The 21,180-nt window shown below is 35.6% G+C and overlaps 3 protein-coding genes across 3 annotated transcripts; 1 reads left to right on the forward strand and 2 right to left on the reverse strand.

Moving 5' to 3' along the window:
• Positions 1 to 617: 617 nt before the first annotated feature.
• Positions 618 to 2,726, reverse strand: LOC139881326 (3-deoxy-manno-octulosonate cytidylyltransferase, mitochondrial). Its single transcript, XM_071865820.1, has 8 exons — positions 2,487 to 2,726; positions 2,127 to 2,172; positions 1,878 to 1,964; positions 1,647 to 1,771; positions 1,257 to 1,396; positions 1,104 to 1,155; positions 882 to 992; positions 618 to 710 (listed from the first exon to the last, which is right to left on the reverse strand). Exons 1-8 carry the CDS (start codon positions 2,715 to 2,717, stop codon positions 618 to 620), a joined length of 885 nt encoding a protein of 294 aa, XP_071721921.1. The 5' UTR covers positions 2,718 to 2,726.
• Positions 2,727 to 3,579: 853 nt separating this feature from the next.
• LOC139881316 (uncharacterized) lies at positions 3,580 to 7,259 on the reverse strand. The gene is made up of 13 exons (XM_071865813.1): positions 6,833 to 7,259; positions 6,531 to 6,643; positions 6,386 to 6,442; positions 6,187 to 6,282; positions 6,027 to 6,097; positions 5,517 to 5,559; positions 5,204 to 5,284; positions 5,061 to 5,120; positions 4,873 to 4,923; positions 4,489 to 4,583; positions 4,343 to 4,391; positions 4,179 to 4,223; positions 3,580 to 4,071 (listed from the first exon to the last, which is right to left on the reverse strand). Exons 1-13 carry the CDS (start codon positions 7,257 to 7,259, stop codon positions 3,580 to 3,582), a joined length of 1,680 nt encoding a protein of 559 aa, XP_071721914.1.
• A 5,157-nt stretch (positions 7,260 to 12,416) lies between these two features.
• Positions 12,417 to 16,873, forward strand: LOC139881318 (probable rRNA-processing protein EBP2 homolog). The gene is made up of 3 exons (XM_071865814.1): positions 12,417 to 12,824; positions 12,934 to 13,014; positions 15,965 to 16,873. The coding sequence occupies exons 1-3, from the start codon at positions 12,417 to 12,419 to the stop codon at positions 16,871 to 16,873; spliced, it is 1,398 nt and encodes a 465-aa protein (XP_071721915.1).
• The last annotated feature ends 4,307 nt before the right edge of the window (positions 16,874 to 21,180 follow it).

A 21,180-nucleotide genomic window follows, 5' to 3' on the forward strand; every position in this document is an offset into this window, starting at 1 on the left:
AGTTATTGAACGGATGGTGAAATGAAATGTGTTCGCTATTAATCAAAGTGTTTTGCTTTGCAATTTGATTAAATATATCTCCGGTGAGGTTTCGTGCTGTTTGGGCAATTAAGCAATGGTTTATCGCCACGAGTCACATTCTCCAGAATCGTCGTTGTGGCACTATACCAATATTGCTTATTGTAAGTAATATCCTAGATTTTATGAGAAAAGGACAAGTTTAGCACTTGAAATATCAGTGGAAGTGCAACCAAGGCCTTAACATTTTCTTTTTCCTTCTGTGTTTTCAATCAATTTGAACAATAGTGTGGCAGTCGTCATACAGATGTAACAGGAGAAACAAAAAATATAGATTGAAATGTTTACATCAATTTCATCATAGTACAAGCCAAAAGTACACAAACTTCAGCACACTCTGCAAATTTCCCTACATGCTGTATAATGAAAAGCTAAGATCCGTGATCTTGTGTAACCAGAAGAAGAATAAGTGTCATCCAAAACACAAGATTATAGTTTTCTATCGTAAATAATCATTTTGTGAATCTATTACAAAATGTATAGCTCTGAATCTAAATTAAAGCTTCCAACTTTAAGACCTTGAGTTCACTTCCTGCAAGCTAGGATAGGTTCCTTTCACGCATGAAAGATTCTATCTTTCCAACGTCTTCAGGAGTGTCAACACCATGAGCCTCATGGTTCACTTTTATAACCTGGAGAAAATGTGGAAGCAATCTTCAAGAAGTGGGCATAATTCAATATGTGTCAAACATAATACTCTTCTAATCTAATTTTTCAAGGCATCAAAGAATTATAATTACTATCCGCTCATGAAATTGAAAAATAATGAAGGCAACAATGGACAATCAGATCTAAGAAGCTACCTTCATCTTGAATCCATTCTCGAGGACTTTAAGCTGTTCCAGATCCTCTTCAAGTTGCAATGGAGTGGGTTCAAGCTGGGGATATATCTTCAGAAATTTTGCATCATAGCTCTGCAAAGGCATTTGCATTGAACTACATTAATACAGTCACAAAGAATGGCGTATTACTAGAAAAGGCCTGTCTTTGACATTTAAAACTTTCATCATTTGTCCTATTATTACCTGAATTCCGAGATGAAGCATATATGGAAACTGCATATTGACTTTCCCTGACCTGTATCGAGTTGGTTAACGATTAAGCCAAACAGCCAACCAAGGAACACAATATACTACAATTTTCACATACAAAAGAACATTACACTTAATCTCACTTACTTATTGAATGGAATAAGCCCCCTTGAAAAATAAATGGCATAACCTCGGTTATCCACAACACATTTCACTCGATTTGGGTCAAATGCATCTTCAGGTTTCAGTGATGTGACAGCAGTGCTAAAAACAGCATCTGGTGCAGCCTACAACACACCTAATAAATGTCAATAATAACCTCGTAGAATGAAATAAGTGATCTAAAAAACTATAACTCGGTAAAAGTTCAGCTAGAAGGATCAAATTACAAAAACGCAGAATGCATTTCACAGGCATGTCATTTACATGGTTAATTAGTTCAAAATAAACATTATGAGAGGATCAGCCAAATTGAAATCTCTGGCCATTGAAGCTAGTTCCTTCATATAAAAATTCAAAATGGAAAAATGATTTCACCTGCAGTGCCATAACAATGCCATCTATTATCTCGGGTTCGACAAGAGGTTCATCCCCCTGAATATTGACAACAATGTCATACTCCTTCCCCAGTTTCTCAAGTGCTTCACTGCACCTTTCGGCACCTGTTAAGTTTAAAAAGAACGTAAAAACTAACAAATCCTGTTTCCCTGCACTCTTAGTATAATATGCAGAGAAGAAGACGAAGAATCAGAAGTTCGAAAGTTTTACCATTTCGACATGATTCAGAAGTCATTATTACAGCAGCGCCGAATTCATCGCAGCATTTTGCAATCCTTTCGTCATCAGTCGCCACAACTAGACAAGAAAGAAGTGTCAGGAGTAGGATCACAAAAATTTGTAAGAGAAGTCATTGTGCTAAACAGAATGATCGTCAACGATAACCGCAGCGATTATCAACATAGACATACTTTTATTCAAAAAAACGTAAACCACATTTTATTGAGCTGCCATACATACCTACATGATCCAAGGTGGTGGCCAGCTTTGACCTTTCCCAAGTTCTCTGGATAAGACCAACCATAGCTATTAGGCAAAGGAAGCTTCTTTGTAGGGCACAATAAGCTCTATGTTCATGACACAATTACACGAAACTACATTCATGTTTTTTAGAATCCGAATCATGTTTCTTGTCAAAGCATGGCTCTTTCAAGTGAGCACTTATTGAAGGGGGAATAAAGAGCAACAAAAGTCAAAAACCACGGTAATCCATGGTTGCATAAACTAGAGTGATCCATTGAAGAATTGAAGTAGTCAAAAGCTTCAACAAATCAGATATAGAATTCAAACATTAAATGAAATCCACGCATTAGATCGAACCTGAATCATGGGTTTTCCGAGTATATTAACGAGAGGCTTGCCTTCGAATCGAGAAGAAGCGTAACGAGCGGGTATGATGCCAATGACCCGGCTCCGAAACTTCCTGGATCGACCCCGATACGAGCGAGCTCCAATAGCAACGGCAACAGCTGCTGCGCCTGCTAGAATGCCATGGACGATCCATGCTTTGGTGGAGGAAGACGAAGATGAAGAAGCTGGACAGTATGACATGAGATTGCTTTGATGAATTGATGCGTACTTTGTTAGTTGGAGTAAGTCTTTGGATCACTAATTAAAAAAAAAGAAAAAACTGTGATTGTGAATCAGTGGCGTATTAGTAAATTTAATGACAATTCCTCATTCGAATTCTTACAAAGGAAAAACTTGAACAAGTCCGTGTTTAATCTTGTCATTATCACACTATAATATACTATAGTTGTCAATTAATCTTTTTTAATTCTGATTTAACAGGTTGCTCATTCATATTTTTAAATTTGACCTCAATAATTGATGAGATTTCATTAAATGATACTTCATGTAATTTAAGTTCAAAAAAAAAAAAGACCTCATGTAATTGAGACGGAGGGAGTATATCCCTAACATTTTAGCAAAAAATGCAAGAAATCATTATCTATGGTTGTCCAGATCTACTATCCGAATCTTGCTATCTTTGCATTGCAAACGATCCGGATTCTAAGTGAAGATCTTTTGAACATAAGATCCGTAAGATCTGTCATCTTGATCCATAAATTACATGATCTTACGACCTTTACGATGTAAATGATCCGACTGATCTTTCCAGATCAAACTTTTTAACTAAGGAGTCATACATGTATCTTTAACTAAGGAGTCATGGAATTCATGACATAAAAATCTATGATTGAAATGATCCATCTGCAACTTTGGCGTAAATGTTTCATTTTATTCACGTGCATCGTCTTAAAAAAGTTGGAGGTAAGCATCAGCATGTAAAATTAAATTTAAATATATAATCATATCATGAAACAAAAATCAAATGATTTAGCTTCAAGATCTGCTATTGATTACAACACCAGGTCACTAAATTTCTAATGTCAAAATTTTCCGGTAAGGGTTAGTAAGGAGAACCAGCCACAAACCGGCCAACATCAATGGCATCATTGTTACGATGTCTCCAGCGTTTCTTCTTTGTACTACTCCGAATCTTAGAACTTGTATCTTTCTCTTCTTCTCCGTTTTCTTTAATCTTCTTATTCGACTTCTGTTTTTTCTTAGAAGACTTTGCTTTCCGCTTCTTCCCAGAGGAGCCCGCACCATCTTCAAAGTCACCAGCAGAGCCATCTCCACGTGGCAGTGGCACTTCCTGATCCAACGGCCAATTGCATGTAATCTCTTGCTCATCCCAGCCATTTAAATGTTGTACTGGCTCCCCTGAACCAGGCAGCAAGCTGCTAAAAGTCATGTTACCGTCAGAGCCTCCTTTTCGGTCCAATAAGACTGGATCTGGATTAATGATGGTGCCGAGAAGGCTCTTGTTGGGGCCTAGGTTTAAGATAGTCTTCCGATCAGTCAATGATGCAAAGGCAGAGGCAAAGGCTGATCTAATCTGCAAATTAGGACGTAAGATAGTCAGGAAAAAAAAAACATTTTGACGGTTGAAATATAGTCCTGAGAAGAAAGGCAGGGAAATTCAATCTTGAACAACTTACGAACCTTCAGATAGTTAAAAGAATTTTTCCCAATGTCATTCTCTGGTGTCTGCGTCATCAATCACAAACACATTAATAAAAACACATCAAAGACAGTGCAGACTGATCAGCCAGGGCAAGTACCAATTACCAAGCAGTCCCTTTAAAAGTATCAGGAGAGAGACTAACCTGTGGATCTTCGATGGATATGAGAAACGGTCGTCCTTTATTAAGAAACCTAAAGGGAAAGTAAACAAATAAATAAACAAAGTGGTAAACCTAGAAGTGTTTTCCAAACAAGAAAGGTCTATTAATCTTTTCGAAATTCTGCATACCCTCTTTTACTCTTCGAAAAAAAATTGGGCCCTCTACATGATATACCAACTTCAGCAGTGTTCAATTTGAACGCGTAGAATTCAAAGAAATGCACCTATTCCCAAAGTAGTATGTTAGCGAAGAAAGTATCCAACTCCATTGAGGTGACAAAAAATAAGCAGCATCTCTGATGAAAACATTTCCGCCCAACAATAAATAAACCAGCTAAATGTGGAAGGTCCAGGGGCACTATAATCACATCTGTTCTATTTGCTAGCTACTCACATTGTAAATACAACAACGGCAACCCATATCCTACTAAAAGCATTAGGAACTAGAACATCCAGATGATATGATAGAGCAAATATCTCCATAATAGTAACATTGGAGCAAAGAACACGTACCAAAAGGAATCCCCAGTTATGCTCCAGGCAAGATTGGCTATCATAGACACTCTGCAGCGACAATTAAAACAAGATAATCAGTTAAAATTTTAAGAGTTAACAGTGAGTAGTAGGATGAGGAATGTGAGAGACAGGTTATGGGAATGTAAACAATTTTAAGGCGATAGACTATTAAAAAATGAGCTTGCCTGCAATACTGCCATGAGCATGGTGAGCAAGGCATAGGAACCCAAGCCACCAGAATAAACCTGGCCATTTGAAAGTAAGATCAAGCACCAGAAATTTCAAGTTACATAATGCGAAATCACAAAAGAGTGAAACAAATAAAAACCTCGTTTAGCTCTCTCTGCTGTAAGAACACTTTCAAGATTAAACATAGTGGCCGTAGTGGAGGCCACTTGGTCATTGCTTCCTGCCAAAAGAGATAAAGACGACAACTGAGAAAGAAATTTCCCAAACTTCAAGCCAAAGACTAAACTCGAGAATTCTTGGAAATTAAAAGGAGCCATTTTGTTTGTCGCAGTATCCTTCCTTCAAAAAGTTATTAGAAGTCCCGATCTATACAGTACTGTTGTTTGACATGGAAGAAGATACAAACTTTTAACCAATAACAAAACAATGTGGATGAACTAAATGTCACAAACCTTTATATACTCAGCAGCTTTAGGTCCATTAGCTACATCAAAACTGTCATCCCAGAAATAGTCAAGTCAGTAAAAAAGTCACTCATGGAATTAAAGGAGGAAAAAAAGGTTTGCAATCCCATGTAAAGTGAAGAAGGCACTGGAAAACAATCGAGAATGATGCAATATTGCAATGCAAATGTAGACATATGTGTCTACTTAATAGACTCGTCTTAAACACGTTAATGGACGACTTCGTAAGGTAACACAAGTTCCTGGAAAATATGGAAAACTTGAACATCCCACAACAAGAAGTTCATATAAAACAAAGTTCTTAGCATTTGTATATCAATCCCTTTAAGTCGGATACCCGTTCAGCATCATTAATTCACATTTCTTCATTCAGAGTCCTAATTTTAATGTAAAATTAAATATGTAAATGGTCAGTTGGGTAAACAAACAGGAAGCACAGAAATTACTCGGGGTCCTTGATGCGAAAACCTGACTCTACGGAAAGTAAAATAGGCTAACCTTATATCAAATGCAATACCACTCTTCTTTTCTATGAATTTAATAATTGGCACACGAGCATTTGCAATCACCTGATAAATATATCCAATCATTATAGAAAAGGTCCATAATTCGCTATAATCATCTTATATCATCAATCTGTGGTAAATGACCAACCCACCTGCATCTTTTTAACAAGGAATTTTTGTGATAAAGCCCGAGACAGCGCTACTAACCCAACTTTTGGGGTTTTCAGACCAGACTCCAGAATCACGACCTATAAAATTACATCATCCAGCCATCCTAAGTTTGCCATTATCTCAAGTTCAATATGGAAAAAATACATTAGTCGAAGTATCCATAAGGAACATTGAACTTACATCAATATCACTAGTTGGAAGATAAAGCCCAGTGCTAAATGATCCGAAAATTTCCACCTACAAAAGCAAGGCTGGTAAGTAAAGCTTTTTTTTTTTTTTTGCCAAGTTATATAGCGAGGGGAAGGGAGTGTGGATCCATCCATACCTTAGCATCTGGCCATATATATTTGATAACCTCAAAGACACGATCAATTGCAGCATTCCGAGAAGCTTCTTCTTCAGGAGTTGGAGAAAGAAATTCACAAAAGTCCATAATTTCTGCAGCACCAAACTTCTGAATGTAAGTAGAATTTCATTAAGCAGAGGAACAAAGACAGTAGCTCTCAAGTTCCTTAGACACCATAGCATTATTATCATTCAAAAAACCACAAACACACAAGCACAGACCAAAATCCAAATTTGATTGCAGCTTAAACCAATAAATCAATCCCATAACAACCCACTTACCTTCATGCAACTTCAAAAGAGGTTTCTTTAGCTTACCACACCTCCGAAACCAAGACCCAGTCTCCAACCTCGGCTCTGGAAGCTCCACCGGCGTTACTGGAGTAGCTGGCTCCAGTATCTGACCATCACCCGTTACCGTCGGAGAGGCGTCCTCCTCTTTTTCCTCTTCAATCAGATTGAGGGACAGAAAATCAGGAGCGTCTGTATCCTCCTCCAGTGTGGGGGCCGAGAAAGAGAGAGAAATTTCATTACGGAAGACATTGTAAGTCTTCTCTGGGCTTCGATCTAATGGCGGTGAGGACTGAGTTAAGCTACCGGAGGCGACTGGTGAGGACGGAGTTGCCACTGGGGAAGAGTGAAAACTAAGCGTGTCGTAGAGGATCGGAGGCTGCCGTTGCGGTGTTTGAGGTTCTGCTTCCGACTCCATTGTTGGAGCTCGAGCGCGAGACGGATAAATTAGGGTTGTAGATTGTAAATTAAGTTTTTTTGAATGTCATGCGACAAAAGTTTTACAGGTATGCTAAGCCTTAGTAAATATTTACAGTAATTTTATACATCCTAAAATTGTACCTTTTTTGCCCCCCAAAGTTTCACTACCACCTTATTTAATCCCTACTAAATACTAATTTTTTCTTATAGATCCGATATTAGTACTACGTAATCGTTTATCTTCTTTTATAATTTATACCCCTCTATATACGGATGACTTCTAATTTCTGAAACATGATGATGTTTTAAACCGTGGAGGGATGGGGTATTGACATTTGTCCTCGAATTACACTTTTTTAACAACTTGCAATCTCGCGAAAAATCGCTACCAAAATCATACATATCTGTTAAGATTGTTAATAAAATCATTCTTTTCGTCAAAAAATACACATCTAACAGTCATGTCATTGTCAAATATAAGAACCACCTCATCCGATGACTGAGCAAAAATGACACGTCAGCATCCTCAACCTTCATAAAAAATATCTAGATTCTGGTGACTATCGGATGAGGTGGTTCTTATTTGGCAATGATATGGCTGCCACATGTTCATTTTTTGACGAAAAAAATAATTTTGTTTGTAATCCTAACAAATAGGAATAATTTTGTTATCGATTTTTCGCGAGATAACAACTTGTTAAAAAAATACAATTTCATATAGAAAAAATGTTAATATCATGCGGAGGGATATAAACTATAAAAATAATCTATGAAGATAAAATTGATTATGAAACGTTGAGGGTACAATTTGCAAAATTATGTATGTTAATCATGTGTTTTGTACTACTAAATTAAAAATAAATATTTTCTCAAATCAAATTAAAAAATTATTCACACATATTGAATTAAAGTCATACGAAGTCACCGGTGGTCTAGACATAAATTAAACAAAAGTGACACGTCAGCATCCTCAACCTTCATAAAAAATATTCAGATTCTGGTGACTATCGGATGAGGTGGTTCTTATTTGGCAATGACATGGCTGCCACATGTTCATTTTTTGACAAAAAAAATAATTTTATTTACAATCCTAACAAATAGGAATAATTTTGTTATCGATTTTTCGCGAGATAACAACTTGTTAAAAAAATACAATTTCAGATAAAAAAATGTTAATATCATGCGGAGGGATATAAACTATAAAAATAATCTATGAAGATAAAATTGATTATGAAACGTTGAGGGTACGATTTGCAAAATTATGTATGTTAATCATGTGTTTTGTACTACTAAATTAAAAATAAATATTTTCTCAAATCAAATTAAAAAATTATTCACACATATTGAATTAAAGTCATACGAAGTCACCGGTGGTTTAGACATAAACTAAGTGGTAAAATATTCAATTATGAGCCACCGTACACAGATTTTATATTTTTCCGGCGTCGATTTATTTAGAGATAAAGTTTTTGTAGCTGTTATTTTTTCAAGCTCAAATCTAAGGACAACATTAATCAAAAGATAATGCCAACTTGTCAATTTTATTTTATTAAAATCATTCTTTTCGTCAAAAGATACACATGTAACAGTCATGTCATTGTCAAATATAAGAACCACCTCATCCGATGACTAAGCAAAAATGACACGTCAGCATCCTCAACCTTCATAAAAAATATCCAGATTCTGGTGACTATCGGATGAGGTGGTTCTTATTTGGCAATGATATGGCTGCCACATGTTCATTTTTTGACCAAAAAAATAATTTTGTTTGTAATCCTAACAAATAGGAATAATTTTGTTATCGATTTTTCGCGAGATAACAACTTGTTAAAAAAATACAATTTCATATAGAAAAAATGTTAATATCATGCGGAGGGATATAAACTATAAAAATAATCTATGAAGATAAAATTGATTATGAAACGTTGAGGGTACAATTTGCAAAATTATGTATGTTAATCATGTGTTTTGTACTACTAAATTAAAAATAAATATTTTCTCAAATCAAATTAAAAAATTATTCACACATATTGAATTAAAGTCATACGAAGTCACCGGTGGTCTAGACATAAACTAAACAAAAATGACACGTCAGCATCCTCAACCTTCATAAAAAATATCCACATTCTGGTGACTATTGGATGAGGTGGTTCTTATTTGGCAGTGACATGGCTGCCACATGTTCATTTTTTGACCAAAAAAATAATTTTGTTTACAATCCTAACAAATAGGAATAATTTTGTTATCGATTTTTCGTGAGATAACAACTTGTTAAAAAAATACAATTTCAGATAAAAAAATGTTAATATCATGCGGAGGGATATAAACTATAAAAATAATCTAGGAAGATAAAATTGATTATGAAACGTTGAGGGTACGATTTGCAAAATTATGTAAGTTAATCATGTGTTTTGTACTACTAAATTAAAAATAAATATTTTCTCAAATCAAATTAAAAAATTATTCACACATATTGAATTAAAGTCATACGAAATCACCGGTGGTTTAGACATAAACTAAGTGGTAAAATATTCAATTATGAGCCACCGTACACAGATTTTATATTTTTCCGGCGTCGATTTATTTAGAGATAAAGTTTTTGTAGCTGTTATTTTTTCAAGCTCAAATCTAAGGACAACATTAATCAAAAGATAATGCCAACTTGTCAATTTTATTTTATTAAAAAAAATAAAAAATTGTTCTAGCTAGTTTAACCCTAAATCAATTACAAAACTAATTAACCATAAACTGATGTCAATCAATCCTCTCCCAAAACTAAACCAGTACAATGGGAGAGAAGTAGATGAAGCTAAAAAGCTACTTAATAACAAGATAAACTTGATCACTTTTCTTAAATCCAATATGTTCCTCCTATTAATAATCTCCATTATCGATGAACATGCTAATCACTAATCCAATCAAGATCATCTTTTGCATTTCAAGGAATTATATTTCCATGGAAGAATTGAACATGAACAACAACATCTTTCCCCATCCTCTTCTTCGTCCTTCTCCGATCGCGCAATTTACGATTAATCTTTATCTTCCGAATTCCATTTTATTTTGCATACTTCTCACAATGCTCTTCTCTCTAGCCTATGCAGTGGCCGGAGCGTTTTGTTCATGGTTTCTCGATGTTAGAATTATCACCGGTGGCGGCAGCAATCATAATAACAACAATAATAATAACGATGAGATCGAGTTAAGGTCCTTCAACCAGGCCGCAGCCTCAAATTCCGAAGAAGAGGATAGTTCGTGGGTGATCGAGATATTGGATAGAGTAATGGTTGCTATAGAGGAAAGGAGAAAGATGAGACAACAGGCTTTGGATAAAATGCTACCACATGTTAGCTATACGAGGCAAGAATATTGCGAATACGAATCCGAATCGTATTGTGCCTGTGTGATTTGCTTGGCGGATTTTCAGGATGATGAATCGTGTAGGATTTTTCCTGAATGCAAGCATATATTCCATTTGCATTGTATTGATCAATGGCTGAAGACTCACCTGACTTGTCCACTTTGTAGAAGTTGTGTTGATCTATGACGACCTTTGTCGTTAAATTTCATCGAATCGACGGTAAAATTCATCTCCGAACTCGCCAAAGTTGAGAGGCATCCGAACCACTTAAGAATGTTTCAGCTAATATTATAGCTTTTCAGTTCTCGGAATATAAGTAATTCAAGTAAAAAAGGGAGTTGCATCTTCTAATTGAGAAGATTCATCATGGGGAAATAAAATTATTCTGGAACGGGGGCTCAGAAAAATATAGAACTTGATTGTGATTAATTGTTGTATATAGAAAACTTAATAAGTGAAATGTTGTACATACCGAAAACAATTCTTTAATTAATTTGATTTTTTTTTTTTTTTTTTCATATGCAATGACTTGAAGATATCAAACAAATATTTCTCGTTTGTCATTGGAGTAAAAGCCCAGATGGTTTCGAATTTTCGTAATATTTTTTTATAATCCTCATACAATTTAATCATAAATTATCAATGTCCGTCCTAAAAATCGAACCACAACTTTTCGAATGAGTAAATGTTCAACTATTAGACCATAGCATGACCAATTTTCGTAATATTTGTTTCTATTAAGTTTGTTCTTGATAATTGCTCGCAAAATTTCTCGCTCGTTGAAGAAGAGAATGGGGAGATGATTTATCGTCTGTTTAATGTTGTTGTAGCGGATGAATCTTCCTCTAGTAATATATAAGGTTCAGCTCTCTATAAAGAAACAAGGAAGAAACAATTATAGTATAAATTATTACTGTATATTTTTTAAGTTACTTGATGCAGATTAGCTATTATTGCTAGGATTTTTTATGCTATACATATACATTCCGATTTTATATATAAAAATGGAAAAGTTCTTGCTGCGACCAAAAATTTAAAATCATTCATTTTATTCTTCAAAATGAATACAGTTTTTTTTTTTTTAACTGTATTCTATTTCTATACAATTAAATTTATTCTATTTAATTTTATACTATACATATTTTTAGGTCATCATATCATTTGAATTCTAGATTTATCGTTATTTATTGGCTCTCTCGAAAATTTGAATCCTTAATTTCTCTTTATATTTTTTTTCGAATTTTCAACCTAAAAGTGGAAGGCAGATGTCTTAATCATGTTGTGGTTGTCAATTCGTCCATATCATTTAGTTATACCCTAAACAAATTATTTATGGAGGGGAGACTAGCTAGACATCACAATTTCCTTTGCACTATTATTATATAGCTCACCTCAACGGTTTGATTCCAAACATAAAACTAAAAACATCATTTTTTTCTATTTCCGGTTTTCGTTTGATATATGACGACGATAATCCTCCGACATAATATTTCCTACGTGAATCATCAGTTAATTATCATGTACCTGATTCCTAAACTATCTATGTTTTCAGTTAGTGTCAGGAATTTAATTAACTTAGTTTGTTTAACTAATAAAACATCCTAATTAGTTAGAAAAAGCTTTATTTGCAGTTAATATCAACGTTTGAATTAGTTTCTTTTATATATATATATACCTAGCAAGATATTCAATATTGTCGTAAGGCAGCTGGGCAAAAAAAGTGGTTGATCAAAATATTCCTGAGGGAGGAAAGCCGTGGTTGATAAGAATTTTTGTTTCGTGTTCCAATCAACCATGGCTTTTCCCACAGGCACACAAGAATCAATCAAATTTCCTAGACCTTTGCTTTCTCCTTCTCCACCTCAAATTCCTAATTACGCTCCAGACGAATCTTCTAGCCAACAGAACTCGGAAACTCTGATTCTTGTATGCCTAATCGTTCTGGTTTTCCTAGCGCTAGTCGACGCTACAGTGGATAGATGCATGGCCCGCATCCACCTACAAGCGCAAGAAGGCGATGATCTAGAATCGGAAGAAATAGAGGCTACTGCAGCTTTTATCGTTTCCGATTTGAATTATTTGTCGGAACATCCATGGATAATGGAAATAATGGAAAATAGCTTGCAGGAATTGATGGAGGATAGACGAGAACAAAGACTCCGAGCGTTAGAGGAGATTCTTCCTTATGTCGAGTACAAAAAGGTTGAGCACGAAACAGATTCTAATAATGAATGTGCAATTTGCCTGGAAGATTTCCAGGATGGAGCATCTTGTAGACTTTTTCCCAAATGTAACCATATTTTTCATTCAGGTTGTATTTGTTCATGGTTGGAAAATAATCTCACTTGTCCGATTTGTCGGAATAGGTGTGATGTGGATTAGGAGGAGTCAGGTACAAGAGCTGAATTGTGACATTAGGCCAAATTGTCGTTATCCGGAATCGCAGGGGAATATCGCCATATGCAACTGTTAAAAATATGGATCATCAAATGGCTTGACCACCCAAAGGATTTCGAAACATTGAAGATGTATGAGTTGTTGTAAATGCAATATGTACGTCTTTGAATTAAAGAAAATTTTGTTATGTAAATACAAAACTTTTCTTTCACTTCTCTTTAGTTTTCGCCTGTTAATTCTCTTTTAGTTTTTCATGTTAGCAGTGAGAAAATTAAATTAAAAGAAAAAAGGAAATGAATACCATCTCCAGAACAAAAAAGTAAAGAAAACTACATTGTTGAGCACATCCTAACGGCAAAAAATCAAACTAGCACCTTTGAAACTATATAAAGGCCCCTGTTTAATCCATCAAAACTGGTTGTATGTGGGATCGGCTGAATGGCTGCAATGAAGCAGCTTAATGTTCAAATTTCATTTTAGCTAACCATCTATGGAAGATGGTCACAATCAAACCAGTTTAATGCCCCGTTTGATCACAAACCCTCACTACTTAGGCTCGGCAATTATATGGTATAATATAAGTGTATATAAACAGTTTAACCATATAATTCTTTTCCATGCGGGATATAATTAGTAAGTATATATTAATCATTCAATATCTCATAGAATTAACGACGATATGGTCGAATGGTTAAGACGATCGCCTCACTTTTAGAGTCTGAAGGTTCGAATCCTGCTGATTACATATAAAAATAAAATTTATGTGCAAGTGAAACTCAAAATATCATTTACCAAAATAAAGTTCACTTTTTAGATTAATCATCAATAACTAGTCTATCTATTTTATTTTGATACGGGGAGAGTACTAATTATAATGGAGATTCTTATATAAAAATGTTTACAAAATCTAAACAAAACAGATCAGTTGAAGCCTTATATGATGACATTTGCAAGAAGTTCCTACTAGCTAGTATTCTCAACGTTATACTATACATATTGCTTGATTTGTTCTTAGACATAAACATAAAAGTAAAACTATAAAAAACAGTATCAAGTATCGCAGTATATATATATAATAAGAATTAAACTTGATAGTTTTTATTTCAGTTTTGATATTGTTTTAGAGGCACAGTTTAATCCAAATTTGTTATTCAAACTAAGTTATGATCTAAGATAGGAAACCAAACTTTCCATTCCCGAGTTCTTCTTATACATATTAAAGCCTAAAATTAGGACACTCTGAACAAATTCCTACCATCCTCAACGGTTTTCTTCTAAGCTCTCAAGTAATTATCTGTTTCAAACAAGCAGAGCAGTAAAAATTGTTTAAACTTTTAACAAAAATTCAAATCAGAAACTCTAATTTATAAAATATACCCAATAAAAACCATGGAAGAACTCCATCAAAACACAATCTGCAAAAAACTAAAATTCAAATTATGAACAATTTAATATCTCCTCACATATACGTAACATTTTGTTTCATAATTACCCTAGTCATGGAAATTATCAGCGAATGTATAAGTTGGCCTTGTCTCCTTGATAGTTGCGAACGAGACGTTGAAACTGGATTGAGAGGGATGAGCAATTACGAGTTGCGAGAAATTCCTGACGAACGTCTACTGGATGTCGTCGAAAGGCAAATCCTAAGACAGCAGGTTTTGGAGAAACTTTTGCCCCCAACAATTTATAGGAGCAATGACGTCGGAGCAACGAAGGAAGATTGTTCGATTTGCTTGGTGTATTATGTTGAAGGAATTCCTTGTTGAGTTCTTCCGTTGTGCAATCATATTTTCCATTTGAATTGTATTGAAAATTCATGAAACAATCAATTTCTAGCTTTAACTCGAACTCGAACTTATTTTATCAAATTAAATCTAGCTTTAACTTATTTAATTTTGTTAGCTAGTCACAGTGGTGGTCTAAAGGTGCTGTGTTTTCATTTATGTGGTTTTTAGGATTCATCGGGGTAATTATAAGTCTTGAGCCTAAGAAAATTGAACCGGAATTCAGGTTCGATTCAAAAACCAATTCACATCTCTTAAAACTTTCCGGTTCGCTAAGCGAAATAGGCCTTTTGGAGTCACAAAAAGAGAATACGTGAGCCCAAACAGAATATAATTGAGCTCAAACAGAATATAATTGAGCCCAACATTTAATTCGGCTCAATCATACGAGCCCGTATGACGTTACAACTTACAATCAATCACAAATTCACGATTAGAAAAGTAGATTCTTTAAACCCTTTCAAAACCCTAAAAAAACGAGTCTCACTTTTCGATTGCTCAGCTCGCAGCCACCGTAATTCACCGCCTCCGCTCGCTCCCGGCTGCTTTCCGCACGAAGTTGCTCCGCGTACTTACAGGTTTGAGCTTTGAACCATGCTTTTGCGTTTCGTTGAGGATATCGTCCGGGTTTGTTATTAGCTAAAAAATGGAGTTTGATTTTCCTCAGTTCAAAATTCAAACCTCCTTCTCTCTGGTTTTCTGTTTGCTTAAGCGTAAGAAATAATACCCTGTTTAAATTTCTGAGCAATTTTGTGGAGAGGACATAAATTAGGTGAAATTGAGGTGTTTACGGTTTGTACATGTTAGTTAACCTTGTATGGCTCGTCGTGGAGAATCGTTGTTTTGTTATGCAAATCGATTGTTGTAGATGATACTACCATTGCTATTGTCTTATTTATGTTCCCGCAATGTGTTACTTGTTTCACAGTGTGGATGGATGTTTTTATTTCGATCAGTGTCAGTGTAACCTGCTATGGCTCATATGCATAATCGTCATTTTATTATATTTCTCATAACCTAGAAGAAACCAGATTTTACTCGTTTCACAGTTTGGATGGATATCTTTTCATTTCCCTAGTTATTTGTGGCTTGTGTGGTCTATATCTCGAAAACATTGATTTGATTCTTATGATATGGCTTTTTCTTCTGTTTCTTTAGGTCCATAGCATGGTGAAACGTAAACAAGTGTCAAACCATGAGGATCTAATGAAAGATGATGAGATGGATGATCTTATTCAAGACAATGATTTCGAGTCGGAATCAGAATCGGAGGAAGACGAAGAGGGACAAGATATTAAGTTATCTGAACCATCAAAGACTGCCATTTTCAACAGAGAAGAGATCCTTGAGAAACTGAAAGATATTAGCTGGCCTGAAAACGTGGGATGGATTCACAAGCTTTCCATCGACATCAATCAAGAAAAAGAGGTTGACGTGAACGATGACTTGGCTAGAGAGCTTGCTTTCTACACACAAGCTTTGGAAGGAACACGAGAGGCATTCGAGAAGCTCGAGTCGATGGGCCTACCTTTTCTGAGGCCTCCAGATTATTATGCAGAGATGGTCAAGACAGATGCTCACATGGTCAAGGTGAAGGGCCGGCTTTTGTCTGAGAAGAAAAAGATTGAAGAGGCTGAGGAAAGAAGGAAGGCAAGGGAGTCGAAGAAACTAGCTAAAGAGGTCCAGGCACAGAAAAATAAACAAAGAACTAAGCAGAAAAAGGAAGAGATTGAAAATGTTAAAAAGTGGAGGAAACAAAGGCAGCAGAGTGGGTTCGCCGGTGGAAAGGATGGTGCCGACGTCCCCTTGCCTTTCGATGATGACAATGAAGGTTCATTTAGGAAGTCTAAAAAGCTGAAGCAAGGTGTCGCTCCGGGCGATCGATCTGGAGGGAAAGGAAGTAGAGTGATGGGAAAGGGAAAGGGGAAAAAGAGCAGAGAATTCAAGAATTCCAAATTCGGGTTTGGTGGAAGGAAAGGAATGAAGAAACAAAACACAGCTGAAACCACGAATGACATGAGAGGTTTCAACCAGAGGAGTTTCGGAGGAAATAAGAAAAAGAATTGATGGTAATGCGATGTAGTATTATTCGTCGACGAGCTTTATGTTTTGATGTATCATGGATATGTTCTTCTATAGGATTTTTTATTTTCAATTTTGAATCTTGTGAACTCCTTTCTGATTATGTTCGTCATAGAAATGCTCATATGTTTTTTCTCTCCCTGATTTTCCACTTGTACTGACATGCATTTAGACCATAGTAGTATGCATTTAGACCTTAGTAGTATGTGAGCATCCTGGAATTGAAATGATCTATGCTTATCAAATGTCTACAACCCATTCAATTGGGACAAGTTACCTGTAATTTTTTTTACTTTACTACCCCTTGCCTGCACATAATTTACTGTTTAGTCCTTGTATACATTGACTAATGTATTTTTACTCCCTCCGTCCCAAAATAGATGCAAATGTTTACATACAAATTGCATTGAAAAATTTGCATCTATTTTGAGACAGAGGTAGTAGTTATTTTAGTCTTAGGTGTTTGTATATTTTGCTTCCTTAGTCGGCAAGTGTTACCAGGTAATCTTGATGAGCACGATTTAAGATCAAATCAATGGTCATGATTATTTAGATTTAACCACTAAACTTATTCTCCAACTTATATAAAGAGTCCTTTTACTCTCGACGACTCCACTCATCATCTTTTTCTCCCGTCTTAAATTTTGAGTTTAGTTTATCACAATTCGTGTTCATCAATCATCATTAACAGGTCCGTAAAACACAGAAGATGTCGTTACAATCAACACGAGGATGTAAGATTTCTGATTGTGAAACCGCTTTGATGAGTTTCTTTGATATAAATTGCTTCGTAAATACTCTTAGACGCATCGTTAAAATCATGAGAATTGTATAGTTAGTGTTCTTTTCTCGGAAACAAAGAAGTTTTCGTATTTGTCCGTCATGACATGAAATATGATTCCGATGAAGCCTTCAGAGATTATTTATAATCGAGATACTCTCGGATTAATGTTTACCATTATAATCCTATGGTTTGGCATACATGCCATGATATATATTGTGCATAATCCTAATCAGTTTTAGAATTCCTATTTCCTAATCCGATTCAAAATCCTCTTTATTTTTTTTCCTAATCCTTACCGGCTCAAGCACCCAACAATTCTATAAATACTCGAATCCCCTCTTCTTGTTCTCCACACAATTTATAATCTTTCCTTCTCTGTTTCTTCTTTCGTACTCTACTTCTTGTACTCTTTAGCAACCATGGATAACTCAACTGCTCAAACCAAACCAAGCTTCCTCTTTCCTTTGAAAATCTGGGATGTAGTCAAGAAAACCAATGGCGATTTTTCAAAGGACGATTCAATTCCTTCTCGTTCTAACGTAAATATGTGTTATGTTTTGGGAGTCTGCAATTTGCCGATGACAGATTAAGAATGGCGATGGCAGTTTTTCAAAAGACGGCGCTAAAGCTACTCCTTCTTTTGTTCCTAATTCCATGCAAAATCTTGGAATTTCTTTTGGGAATCTTCGATTGACCAACGACGACTCTACTATTTCGACTTGTGATTCTATAGTCGTCCCAGAAGATAAACCTGTTGTCCGTCAGCAAATATTTAATTCCAATCACATTCCTTCTTCGATTCCGAGCTTCCCGATGACCGCCATAAATCTTTCCATGAGTGATGAGCCAGGATCGAGATGCTTACAGAAAGTATTGTCTTTGCGAAGTCCTAGCTATACACGGGCCATATTCGAAGGGCTTATCGGTGTAATTTTTAAAGTCATGGCAAACAATTATGGACATTACGTTGGTTAAGTATATCAGCAAGTTTTTATCGAAACGTCTAAGAGTATGTATGGCGCAAGTTCTGTCAAGAAATTAATCAAAGCGGCATCTCAATCGAAAATCCTAACGTCTCCTCTGGTTGTAACGATCTCTTCTCAGTTTTACACACTGATGACAAATCGTATCGGATCATTGTTTGGGTTTTGGACGAACTTTTGAAGAGCAACATCCTTGGTCGGGTTGCCAAAGATCAACATGGAAATTATGTATTTCAGACTGCATTGAAGGTTGCAAAGGAAGCTGGCAGTCCCTATTATGGAGAGATTTTGAAGAAATTGGCAGAAAATCCAGCTTCTCTCAACGCTGGATTTGGAAAATACATTTATAATTTGATCTCGGCTGAATCTTGTTTAAAAAATTAAGTATCTTTTGCTTCATTGTTATCATCTGTATTGATCTAGTGTTAATTGTTTTAGCAGAGCTGCTGATGTAATTGTTTAACTTTCAGATGTTCAAATAAGAATTTGTTTTTCTTTCTAAATTTCTTTTACTCATTACAATTCCACCGAATCACAATAGACTTATACCGGCAAAGAATAAATTACTATCATATATGGAATTGACATGGTTTTTTGATTCTTCTACAATGATACTACTAATTAACACATTGACTTTTTATGATTCTTTAGAAGAAACTTATTCTGTGATTCTTAGTAATATGCTAAATCTATCGGCTATCTGCTTCATTACCGACAGGAACTTTGTCATATCCTTCAAACTGTCTGAATTTTAGTGGAACGATGCAGCGACCAACAAACAACTGCTGCAAGTAAACTTATTCTGTGATCCATTGTATATTGCAACACAGGAAAAAACTATAGAGGATTTTATTCCTGCATTTTTGCCAGAATGTTGGTCGGCTTTATGTCAAGAGGTTTGGCAAACCAATCGAAATTCTAGGAAAGCTGAATCAGATGGTCGGCTTGGCTCCTGATGCAGATATTATAGATCTATATGAGGTTCTTAGTCTGGCCATTTCTTAGTTGAAGATTCTTGGTCATTATGAAACTAATACTACTACTTTTGATGCAATCAATGTCCTCCAGGAAATAAAATTTGAACCATTTGTCATGTTATGTGCATTCCCATTGACAAGTCAAGTTGATCTCAGTTTTCTTGCACTTGTTGGGCTTCATTCATCTACTATGGGCCCCATCTCTTCCTTCAGCCCAATCGAGCAGCACATCATCACTATGCTTCTCTGTTTGTGCTTGCTGTTCACGTCAGCCAAATTCTGGTTTCCATGATAATTCTCAATCAATACCATACCATGCTTAGTTTAAATCAAGTCCATACCTAGTTTATCAATTATATCTTTTATTTCCACAACTTTAGATATTTTCTTTCCTTCGTGTATAAATACAAGTCAATAGGCTTTGTAACATTACAAATTCTCTCAAATCTTCTACCTAAGAATTGCATTCTTTACAAACCACTTGCCATAGATAGGGCTATGAAGGTCGACTACATTCTGCATAACGTAATTTCCCTAAGGATCTTAAGCGAGAAAGACAGAATGGCTGGCAATCAATTCAAGAAGCTCATCCACTTTTGCTAGCTGTTGTTAATAAACCTATTCAATGAAATACACCCGACTTCATTAATCGCGACCGGGAAGAAGTTCTTGATTGCTTCTTTGTATAGAAAATCGTTGGATCCATCGCCCAAGTAATCCAAACAACTCAACACTGCATATGATCTGATACGATTTGTCATGATCAGGGTGCAAAACTGAGAAGACGACATCACGATTGATGGAGACGTTAGGATTTCTGACTAAGACGCCGCTTTGATCAGTTTCCCATCAAACTTGATGAAAACCTGAGGATTGTGTTTGTGTGTGTTTTGTCGCAGAATTTAATCAGCTTCTCAAAAACAAAGTGTTGGTTTTTGTCGTTCATGACATTAAATTTCATTCCGATGAAGAAGAAACTGGCATCATACGATTATATTTACCGTTATAAACCTAGGATTTTGCATATATGCCATGATATATTGTACATAATTAGTTATGGAATTCCTATTTACCAACCCAATAAAAAATTCTTCTTTATTTTTTCATAATCCGAAATTCTTCTATAAAAGACCGTTCTACATAATTTCTCAACCGTAATCTTTCGTATACGGTTTGTTTCATCTTTGTTTCTCTTGAAGATCCACGGTCTTTATCCAAAAGTTTAAGCTCACGGATAGTGGATTCTCGATTGGTATATAAACCAATTCACATTTTGGTAAATGATCGATGTAGGATATACCCATATATCTAATGCGCCCCCTCACGCTATTTCCGTTTGGGCTGTGGTGTGGATTGACGATTAGCGGAACGCATACAAACCCGTTGGGGTTCACTTGCAGCAGTGTAAGGGCCCAAGGTTTTTGACATTAGTTAATGGGCTCTTGATACCATCTTGAAGGTCCACAGGCTTTATCCAAAAGCTTAAGCTCAAAGATAATGAGTTCTCAATTGGTATATAAACCAACTCACATTTTGGTGAATGGTCGA

The sequence above is a fragment of the Rutidosis leptorrhynchoides genome, unplaced genomic scaffold (assembly GCF_046630445.1).
Source record: "Rutidosis leptorrhynchoides isolate AG116_Rl617_1_P2 unplaced genomic scaffold, CSIRO_AGI_Rlap_v1 contig141, whole genome shotgun sequence".
In the NCBI taxonomy this organism is placed as follows: domain Eukaryota; kingdom Viridiplantae; phylum Streptophyta; class Magnoliopsida; order Asterales; family Asteraceae; genus Rutidosis; species Rutidosis leptorrhynchoides.

Bases quoted from the DNA above. Each gene is read 5' to 3' on its own strand.
- LOC139881326 (XM_071865820.1), bottom strand. From the start codon at position 2,717: ATGTCATACTGTCCAGCTTCTTCATCTTCGTCTTCCTCCACCAAAGCA. The intron at 1,965-2,126 runs GTATGTATGGCA...TTTCTTGTCTAG, and splicing joins CACCACCTTGGATCATGTAG to TTGTGGCGACTGATGACGAA. The intron at 711-881 runs GTAGCTTCTTAG...CATTTTCTCCAG, and splicing joins AGAATGGATTCAAGATGAAG to GTTATAAAAGTGAACCATGA.
- LOC139881318 (XM_071865814.1), top strand. From the start codon at position 12,417: ATGGCTTTTCCCACAGGCACACAAGAATCAATCAAATTTCCTAGACCT. The intron at 12,825-12,933 runs GTTGAGCACGAA...TTTTTCATTCAG, and splicing joins CTTATGTCGAGTACAAAAAG to GTTGTATTTGTTCATGGTTG. The intron at 13,015-15,964 runs GTACAAGAGCTG...CTGTTTCTTTAG, and splicing joins TGTGGATTAGGAGGAGTCAG to GTCCATAGCATGGTGAAACG.
- LOC139881316 (XM_071865813.1), bottom strand. From the start codon at position 7,259: ATGGAGTCGGAAGCAGAACCTCAAACACCGCAACGGCAGCCTCCGATC. The intron at 6,443-6,530 runs GTATGGATGGAT...TTGCTTTTGTAG, and splicing joins ATATATGGCCAGATGCTAAG to GTGGAAATTTTCGGATCATT. The intron at 4,584-4,872 runs GTACGTGTTCTT...CTTTGGGAATAG, and splicing joins ATAACTGGGGATTCCTTTTG to GTGCATTTCTTTGAATTCTA.